The sequence below is a fragment of the Chelonoidis abingdonii genome, chromosome 2 (genome assembly GCF_003597395.2).
Source record: "Chelonoidis abingdonii isolate Lonesome George chromosome 2, CheloAbing_2.0, whole genome shotgun sequence".
NCBI lineage: Eukaryota > Metazoa > Chordata > Testudines > Testudinidae > Chelonoidis > Chelonoidis abingdonii.
In genome coordinates, this window is record NC_133770.1 from 107,851,460 (window position 1) to 107,862,530 (window position 11,071).

Sequence of the window (11,071 nt, forward strand, 5' to 3'; positions counted from 1 at the left end):
GTTGCACATCTTGGTCCTTCTTGAGCCCCCAGAGTGAAACAACAACCAAAAACTACAGCACACACTAGAAACTTCCCTCCCTCAAGATTTGAAAGTATCCTCTCCTGATTGGTCCTCTGGTCAGGTGACAGCCAGGCTTACTGAACTTGTTAACCCTTTACAGTCAAAGAGATATAAAGTACTTCTGTGCTATTAACTTTTCTTATCTGTTTATGACAGTGTGTGTGTCACAAATACAGAATCACTGACAGCAGGAGTTTTTGTGAATTCATGTCAGTTTTGCTGAATTGCTCATGTTGAAAAACTAAAAATCTGAGAGAGTAAATATTTCGTTTTGACATTTTCATTTAGATTTCAGTAAAAAGTGACTTTCCATTTTGAAATCTGCATCAAATTTATTACAAAAATGTTACACATTAAAATGCTTGAAATCAAAATAAAATGTTTAGTTTCAGTTTGAACAAATCCTTTAAGTGAATCTGAAAAATTTTTTCTGACTTTTTTGTAACTGCCAGCAAACCAACAAATCCATTCACACAGCTCTATTTAGCTGTTTAAAAATGTACAGAACTTAAACATAATTGAACCAAAAGGTATTTACAGTTCAATCACGGGGGACAAATACCACATGGACTCAAAAATAAAATTAGTCATTATTACTATTATTAGTGGTGCCAATTTATTAGACCTGTTGTGTTACAGTCAATACCAGGTTAACTGTGTGCAAACACACAGAAAGATATGGTCCCTATTTCAAATTTCAGCAGTCAGTTGTCAGCACAACATCCTTTTTCTTTGCATGTAGAGGTGATAATTATTTATTATTTTTATTATCATAGCACCTAGGAGCCTTAAGGCATAAGAACAGCCATATTGGGTCAGACCAATGGTCCATCAAGCCCAGCATCCTGTTTCTGACAGTGGACAGTGCCAGATGCTTCAGAGGGAATGAACACAGTGAGGCACTTTCAGGTGATCCAACCCTTGTTTTCCAATCTCAGCTTCTGGCAGTCAGTGGTTTAAGGACACCTGGAGCACGGGTTGCATCCCTGACCATCTTGCCTCTTAGCCATTGATGGGCCTATCCTTCATGAATTTATGTAATTCTTTATCGAACCCAGTTATATTTTGGCCTTCATAACATCCTATGGCAACAAGTTCCTCAGGTTGACTGTGCATTGTGTAAAGTAGTACTGCCTTATGTTTGTTTTAAACCTGCTGCCTATTCATTTCACTGGGTGACCCCTGGTTCTAGTGTTATGTGAAGGGGTAAATAACACTTCCCTATTCACTTTCTCCTCACCATTTATGATTTTATACACCTATGTATCTCCCACCTTTATCATCACTTTTCTAAGATGAACAGTCCAAGTCGTTTTAATCTCTCCACGAATGAAAGCTATTTCTGTTGTCCTTCTCTGTACATTTTCCAACTTAATATACCTTTTTCGAGATGGGGCAATCAGAACTGCATGCAGTGGTCAAAGTATGGACGTACCATCCATTTATATAGTGGCATTATGATATTTTCTGTCTTATTATCTATCCCTTTCCAAATGGTTCCTAACCCTCTATTAGCTTTTTTGACTGCCACTGTACATTGAGCAGACGTTTTCAGAAAACTATTACTTTGCATTTATCAACATTCAATTTCACCTGCCATCTTGTTACCCAGTCACCCTGTTTAGTGAGATCTCCTCGTAACTCTTTGCTGACAGTTTTGGACTTAACTATCTTGAGTAATTTTGTACCATCTGAAAATTTTGTCACCTCTCTGTTCACCTTCTTTTCCTGACCATTTATGACTATGTTGAACATGGACCAGGGCCCCATCATGCGAGCTGCTGTACAAACACAGAACAAAGAGAGACATCTCTGTCCCAATTTAAGCAACACATCAAGAGTTTGGGACAGAGAAAGGATACTGTTTTCAGGAACTGGAAAGTTCTAGACACACACACACTTTAAATGGAATGTAGGAAATTCTTAAGAAGCTCACTATTGCTTTACAAATATTAGCCCTTTAAATGCACCCCTAGGTTTGTAATATTAGCCCCATTTCCCAGAAGGGGAAATTGGTACAGAAAGATTAAGTGACTTACCCAGGCAACAGAAGGGTTAAAATCCTGACCCCGCCCCCGTTTAAGTCAATGGCCAAACTCCCACTGGTTTCAGTGGGGGATGGATTTCACCCAAGGAGCCAATGTCAGTGTTAAAATTCAAACCCAGTAGTTCCTGGCTCCCCTTCCTGTGCTCTAGACCACACCTTCCTTCATCTAATCATCATATAGGATATTTGAGATGCCATGTACAACCTGATTAGACTGGTGTGTGATTTTTAAATAAGCTAAAGTTACTGTACATAGCATCAGCTGCTGTACTGTACATCATCAGCTGCTGTCATTTCACAGGGTGTTTTTTCCCCTCCTTCATACAATGGGATTATTTCTATTATGATGATGATTTATTACCTGTTTTATCATAGTGTTTTGTTAACTGGTTGAAGAAATTTATATATTTAAAAAATGAAAAGCTGAGATTATTTTTTAAACTCTTGTCTGGCTTCTAGGTACCATAATATAGCAGTACAGTTATATTACTTCTACTATCATCTTACAGAGTTACCTCAACACACAAATGCCATTTTTTACATCCCCAGAGCTGTTTTCACAAGTTTAGCATATACCTGTGTATTACTCCTTGGAGGACGCAAGAGCTTACCTATTTGGAAGAAAACTTTTGATATAGCATCAGACTCAAAGGTGGGAAATGTGTCAGATACCTGATTTTTCTCATATTACCTGTGATTGTATGTATTCATTGGAGTTAAATATTAAAGTAACTCAGCCAAACAATACATATTACCATCATATATCTGGACTGTAGGTGCAGATAACTTTGAGCTAGATATAAGTTAGCTATGGATGAGTTGCATTTAAATAGACTGTAAAAACCCACTCTGAGCAGAATCTTTGCCTTCAAAGTCTCAGTAGGTGAGGCAATTAAACAAAAATCACATTAGTACACATAAAAAAGCCACAGATTTGATGCTAGGTGCACATGTTTGGGAGCTCTTCTAACACAAAACTAGCTTCCATTTCAAAACCAAAGTGAGTCAAATGAAAATTCCATATTACATTTTAATCACGTATTTGTATTTGTTTTAACCATTACGTTAAACTGTGAAGTTATTAGAGTTGAGAACAGCTGCTATGCATTAGTATTATTTTACATAAATAAAAACATTTCTAAAACTCATGATACTACATATACACCCTAGGTTTGTATTGCTACAAGAGATTTTAAAACATTTCAAATACTGTAAACTTATTCTTAGCAATAATGACTTCTAAGTTTCCAGTACAGTCTAATGAGTATTCAATATAAGCTCTGAAAAAAAATGTACAGTATTTTAAGTGACCAGAATATATTGTATAATTTTTCACCCTTAAAAATTAAGAACAAGGAAACAAGATACAGAAGAACTACTATATGACAATTGATTCCCCCAGTGTTGTGAATTAAGGATGGAATATCCATCTAGTACACCATAATCCTAACAATAGGTAAGATAACTTACTCTGAGTGTTTCCATTCAAATGCTCTTTCATATAAAGAGATTGTGTGTATGTATATTTATGAGACATATATATACATACGCATTTAGACATACACATATATACATACATACACACAAATATTCACACACAGAATATATTCAGTATGTGATCATTATTGCAGCCTTTTCTTTCAGCATTAGTGAATTTCTTGCATTAGCAGTAATTGTAACAACTGCTGGAAATGAATTACAGCAATGGCTGTTAAACATGATACCCTAAAAATATGCAAGCAAGTTGGTTCAAGATTTTACCCCAGTAACAGTTCCTGAATTGTCTCCTCAGGAACAGAAAGCAGTATAAAAGACACAGATTGTTACTGGGACTCTGTATGCTATAATGCTTATTTACTAATTCAAATCCAAACAGCCTGTAAAATTGCCCTTTCCATGAGTATCTTGATTTCAAGTGCTGCTCCAGCATTATTCTCTCAATAAAATCCTGCTAACAAGACACATTGCCTTCTAAGAAAACAGTTACTAGCTGAAAGCAAAACACAGCCCCTTTTCCATTTTGCACACCCAATGCTGTTCTTTGCATAAGAAAAACAAAATGAATAAAATCTTCCATTCAGTGGTCACTCTATTATAGACAGCAGGAGCCCACATCATTCCCTCTAGGCATGCAAGATTGCAAGATCTGGTTATGTGTGATGTGATATAAGCAAGAGAGAGATTATTACAGCATATATAATTCAAAGGGGGTGAAGGGAAACCCACAGAGCTGGACTCCAACAAAATAAGTTCAATAAGCTTCCAAGAACTAATGATCTGTTGCTGTTAAAAAAAAAAAAAAGCCCAAACCCTTAAGCCACAATTTTTGCTACATTAAGAAAACAATCATGCAGAGGAGGCTGAGAAGGAATCTTTTCATTGTACCTGTTTAGGATTGTGCTCCAGCAAAGGCAGAGAACATTCCAACTGTTTTTTGTTGCTGGTCTTCCTACAGCAGTGAAAACTAACACCTCGCATTTTGGCTGCCCCCCCACCCCACCAACCTCCAACCCCAACCCCAACCCCACCCAGGCAGCAGGTGCAGCCCAGACTTTGTGGGCTCAAGAAAAGTCCCCCGTTCCAGTGAAATGCCCTAATCCATTCTGTGTGGTATTAAGCAGTGGATTCACCTTCTGCTAGCTAACAATGTGATGTCAACCCCCCCTCCACATCCCACCCCCTAATCCTTCCTGTCTAGGGATTGGTTGGCTCCCTGACCCAAGAGACTCCACAGGGCATTTCAGATGTCAACATGCGTTTCCAACACATAGCTGAACATCCATTCAGCAAACGAATGACACACGCTTTCATCTCAGCAGTTTAGCATCCCAGCTAGCAGCACTAAATCTTGCCCACATGGATGTCGCTACCTGAGTTCATGAGCACTGCAAGGTACAGTGCAAGTTGACAGAGGTGTGGGGACAGTGCTGGGGTAGGGATGGCATACATCGCGGCTCCCTTGGGAAAGAAGCTGAAGTCTATATGTTTCCATTGTTTTTGCTGAATAAAAGAAATCTTACCGCCTGTATTTGCTCTCCAACTTGGAAATAAGAGAGCTTCTGTTAGTTTTTGGTGTGGGATTATGGGACTTCAGTTTGGCAGTTGACAAATATAGTGTGTGTATATATGTATGTGGTTGTAGTTTTAGCAGCTTTATTTGCATGATTAGTTATACGAGTGTTTCCTTTTACAAAATTCTGCCAATAATCCTGTAGCAGCAGAAAAACATTGGATACAGTAAAGACAGCATAAAGCTCTTGCATAGAGCCCAGCAGCATAAGCGCTACATGTACTAACTGATGTCACTTCTTGGGAGAGGCCAGCAGCAGCACTGAAAAGCGTTTTCTTGTCTAGCTTGGAGTTTTCCTACAGAAGTCTAAGTATATTATTTTGACCAGCAGTGGGTCTTCCAGGGCCTTGCAACAAATCCTTGAACTCACTGTAAACTTTGTGGAGGTTATCTAGCTCCACTTATGGCTCTGCCACTCTAAATAACAATAATCAGACCCTAATTTTTAAATTGTAGGCATTTGGGGTCAGAATTTCAAAGGAATTTAGGTGCTTAAAGGTACGTATAGGCACCTCCAAAGGCATTACACAAGCACCTAAGTGTGTTAGAGGCCTAACTTCCATTGACTTCAGTGGGAATTAGGCACTTAACCTACCTAGATATTTTAGGGAAAAAAATCCCATTAGGTACCTAACTGCATCCTTAGGCACCTAAATGCCTTTGTAAATCCAGCATTTGACATAAAGGGCCCCAATTCTGTCACCCTCTTTCCCACTGAGCAATCCCTTACCTCACAGGGGGTCTCACTAAAGCAAGCATTAGTAAGGCACTACTCCATGTAGTAAGATACTGCAGTAAAGTGAGAGTTCAGTCTGTTGCTCCTCAGATGGACACCTCCATAACAGTGGTGAGTGTTTATATTAACACTCATGAATATTTGTATTAGCTGCATTCTGACTTTAATGTCAAACAGACTTAGCTAAACTCAAATCTAAAATTAACTTCTCTTTAGAAAACAGAGGTTTAAAAAAATGTAAATTGAAGATCAAGGAAAAATACTATCCACTTTAACTATACAGAAATGATCAGCTAAATGAAGAGCACTGCCAGTCTCTGGAAACACAACTTTTTCAACACATAAAATGTATTGTATTTTTCACTGCTCTGCTTATTATTTAAAACTACTGATGCAGCAATTTATATTATATAACATATATAAATACCATGTTTAAAACAAGAACCTTGCTCTTTGAAGGATTATTTCACATAACAGACATATCAGTCAGCTTGGGGCACATTTATGGAACTCCTGCATCCTATCTGCTCTGGAAGGCAAAGTAGGAAGCATTACATTGCACTGTGGGCTTGACCCTGCTTCCACTGATGACAATGGCAAAACTCTCATTGACTTCAAAGGAGCAAGGATTGGACCCCATATATTGTCCTGAATTTAAGGTTTCTTCCTGAAAATCTTTACTGAGGAAAACACATAGTCACACTGATGCCAGCAATCAAGCACTTTAAAAATATAATGTTCTACAAATAGAATGTCCCACCCAAGAAGAGATGGCTTTTAAACTGTAATTTCCCAGTTTTATGACAGTTGAAACTCTTAAGATCTAAATACTCTTAAAGCCTTTTTAAAGCTCTTCCTATTAAGAGGAAATGAAAGCTCAATGTGTTCCTTCTACATATGGCATTATAACTCAGGAAAATGAAGAACAATTTTACATTACCTGAAGTCACATTTGCTACACCCAGAATGCAATAAATTCTCCTTTCTACTTGGGAGTAGCAAATCACCAGGCTTTAAATTTTATACTTTAAAATTAAGTGATTTGTTTCCTACTAAAATGAATTAAAATTATTGGTTTATTTCATGCAGCAAGAAGAGGGGAATCTAAAAGCAAAACCAAGACATAGGTCAGGTTGATGTCCTTTCACTTCTATGTTTTTTACACTGGAGGGTATGTACATTCACATAGAGACCACTCAGCTGGAACAGTCTCAGTCACCAGTACTTATGCAACCTTACCTCTGCTCCTAGAAGAAATACAACATCTACAAACCCTAACTCATCTTAGTATCAGAGGGGTAGCCTGTTAGTCTGACCCATGAAAGCTTATGCTCCAATACATCTGTTAGTCTTTAAGCTGCCACAGGATTCTTTGTAACTCATCCTAATCACATTCATCACATAATTTTCTTCAAGAGCCATCCTTAAAATGCTTCTCCTATTCAGACAGAGATTGTAGTAAATTTGGCCATTCATACAACCATATACAAACAAATACAGGATATGGACTAAACATTTTAATAAAAGAAGCAGTTTTGTCCACAGCTAAAGCCCTGTTGTGATTTTAAGGCTCAAAATCCCAGGAGCTACCAGAGCTAAGAATATTTTGGAGGACTAGTACAAATACTTTCCAGACTTTTCTTGACTTACCAAACCAAAGATGTGGTTTAACAGTGGTGGAACAGTGACTAAAAAAAAACATATTTCATATCTTTAGGAATAAGAGGTAAACATAACAATAGGTAACAACACCTACTAGCTAGTAAGGAAGGAGTTTGAAGCAAGCAGTAGCCAGTTGCAAAATGGCCGTTAGGTTTACAGCTGCTTGAGTATGCCAGATTTAAAGGGCTAACCTAGGGTTGCCACCTTTCTAATTTACACAAAACCGAACACTCCCGCCCCACTGTCTGCCCTGTCCCTTCTCTGAGGCCCCGTCTGAGCTTGCTCCATCTCCCCTCCCTCTGTCGCTCTCTCTCCCCCACCCTCACTCACTTTCACTGGGCTGGGGCAGGGGATTGAGGTGTGGGAGGGGGGTGAAGGCTCCAGCTGTGGGTCCAGACTCTGAGGTGGGGCCAGGGATGAGAGGTTCAGAGTGAAGGAGATAGCTCTGGGCTGGGATAGGGGGTAGGGGTGCAGGAGAGGGTTCGGGGTGCAGGGTCTCAGAGGCGCTTACCACAGCTTCCAAGAAGTGGCTGCCAGGTCCCTGCAACCCGTAGATGGATGGGCAGCCAGGAAGGCTCCACATGCTGCCCTTGCATCCACAGGCACCACCCCCTCAGCTCCCGTCGGTCACAGTTCCTGGCCAATGGGAGCTGCAGAGCCGGCTCTTGGGGTAGGGGTAGTACACAACGTCTCCCTCACCACCCAAGTATCTAGGGGCTCTGATGACCTGGCGGCCACTTCCAGAAGCTGTGGGAAGCTACGACAAGCAGGCAGCCTACCTTAGCCCCAGGCCCCCACTGCACCGCCGACCGGACTTTTAATGGCCCAGTCAGTGATGCCGACCGGAGCTGCCAGGGTCCCTTTTCAACTGGGAGTTCCAGTCAAAAACTGGACACGTGGAAACTCTAAGCTAATCTCAGAAAAGCATGCAGGAGGAAAGGGCTTATAAGAGAACAATCCTGCACTGAAGAGAACTGGGAGAAAGCAGCAATTGCAAAGAAAGATGTGTGTGTTCTGTAGCCCCCATTATAGGATAGCAGTCCTTTGATTGTATGCAGTGTTGGTTCCAGGATACAAGAGAGACAAGGTAGGTGAGGTAATTTTATTGGACCAACTTCTACTGGTGAGAGAATTGGGCTTACACAGAGATCTTTTTCATGTCTGGGAAATGTACTCAGAGTGTCACAACCAAATACAAGGTGGAACAGATTGTTTCAAAAACACAAGTACATTTTCCAGACTTGAAGATGATCTCTGTAGTTCAAAAGTTCTCTCTTTCACCAACAGAATTTGGTCCAATAAAAGATATTCCCTCACCCACCTTGTCTTTCTAGTACTCCTATGAGTTATCTTTCCATTACTGCAGTAAACTGCTGGCACATTTATATTTCCAAGAAGTTACAGTGCAGTCAAAGAGAAGGTCTGCATACTATTCAAGGTTTGTTTTGCCATGTAGCAGACCGCTCATAAAACACAGTTTCTTTTTTATATGTGTTTATGCAACTTTATGGGAGAACTAAATAGCTCAGAGAGATTGAGAATCTGGTCTTGTGCAACCATTCAGCTTAGGACATGAGTCCCTGTCTCAACAAGGGTGGACCGAAAGTCACCTCGAGATTTTTTCAGTGGTCTGTGTGAAATGAGTTGGGGGAGATCTCTGTTCAGTTCCCAGCAGACAGCTGTCATTATCACAGAAAGAGTCATTCCGTATTGCACTAATTATTGACTGTCTTGTCAATTCCAACAGAGGGGCAAAAAATTGAATAGACATGAAAAATGAATTTTCAGCTGAGATCTAAAGTTGGCCCTACTAGAGCAGGGCTGAAATATGTTGGCAGGGCAGGGAAGCTTAAACTGCTACTGTCCTTGCTGTATCTGTTCACTGGATTCAATCTCCACTCAGAGCTAGTGATGGAGCTCCTTTCCTGAGTACAATACTGAAATTCACTGCACATCCCTAAAGGCACAGCATAAAAACAGGTAGAGACATGTATCCAACACCCACCAGTGGGTTACTCGCATCTATCACAGTCTGTATACATATCAAGTCACATCTGCTTTGTTTATTGACACAAATGTTTTCCCAGGTGTTAATACTGCCAAGCAAACATAGTGCAAGAGCACATTTCATTTTATTCTGCTGGGCATGGTATCAAAAACAAGCTACCCCCTCAGTTCTTACTCCAGGATCTTTGTTGAAGTAACTTTGGACAATCCTGCACTAAAGAGAATTAGGAGAATGCAGTAATTGTCAAGAAAGATATGTGTGTTCTGTAGAAGATGTATGTGTTCATCGAAGAACACTGCTTGATTTTGATGTACCAGGTTGCAGTGCTGGTACTTAGAGAAATCTTTTGACTGTTAAACTAAGTAAATTTGAGAGAGAAATAGCTGGTGGTTTTTCTGGACACTGTATCTAGCTACTCTTTTTAGTGAGATTTTCAACAATTTTCAGCACTGGCCTGTTTCTACTGAAGTTAGTGGTAAAACTCTCCTTGACTTTAATGGGGGGAGAGTTAGGTCAATGGTGAGAGTTTTTGAAATCCCACTCTAAGCCATGATGTACATGTAATTCCCAAATGATAAAGGCTTTGCTTCTCTATTCTAGGGAACAACCCAGCTCTTCCACCAGGAGGTGAGCATCACAATATCTTGCTTAACCAGTGGTTGCACTTGTGTAGACATAGCGCTTACTCAGGCAAAACCTCCATTGAACTCACATTAGCTTACTCAATTGAGACTTTTCCTTGAATGTACAGGATCAGGGCCTCTGCACAAAATCAGATTCTACCAACCACAGCTCCATGAGCAAAAACAAGTCTTTCAATAAGATTATATAAAATTATATTAAGCGCATTAAAACTTCAGGGAATTGAAGACTGCCACCAATTAGGATGGGATTTAATATTGAGTTGAGTAGATTACCAGTCATTAGTATCTTAAAAATGTCAAAGAAGGCTTATTACATGTCTCTCACTAGAACACAGAAAATGTAGTAGCCAGCAGTAGCTTTCTAAAAGAGCCGGGGAGTGGTACTAGTCTGACATACAATTTGAACCTGCTTGGAGGTTAGTGAAGACAAGTTTACACGTATCTGTGTCCCAATGGCAAAAAAAGAGAAAAAAAAGGGGGGTGGGGTGGGGGAGAGGACTTCTTCTCTTTGAGTAATGAAGGAAACAGCTGCACACATGGAGAAAAGAAAAACAACAAACAGTAACCTTCAGCCTGTTGGAAATTACCATCTGCTGTTGGCACATGGGATACTTGCTTAGGATTAGCAGTTGCATGGCTGCTCACAGCTCAGTGATTTTTGTATTCCTTGAGAGGCATCACTGAGAAAGGGTCATTTCAAAGATCATGACTGAAGTCAAAGAGAAATAGACATGGAAGGTTAAGATCCATTAGTGTTAAGGAAAAAGGTGTTTAGCTGGATAGTCGCAGGGGAAAGGGAGAGAGAGTTTTACCAGCAGAGTCTGGCACATTTCTGACTCCC

At 39.9% G+C, this 11,071-nt stretch overlaps 1 protein-coding gene across 1 annotated transcript in view; it reads right to left on the reverse strand.

The window, feature by feature from the left end:
• The window catches only part of TNS3 (tensin 3), a 437,135-nt gene extending 432,529 nt beyond the window's left edge, over positions 1 to 4,606 (reverse strand). The window contains exon 1 of the mRNA XM_032796818.2: positions 4,496 to 4,606. Coding sequence (XP_032652709.1) covers positions 4,496 to 4,588 — 93 coding nt within the window. The 5' untranslated portion in view covers positions 4,589 to 4,606. The remainder of the gene's footprint in view (positions 1 to 4,495) is intronic.
• Positions 4,607 to 11,071: the final 6,465 nt, after the last annotated feature.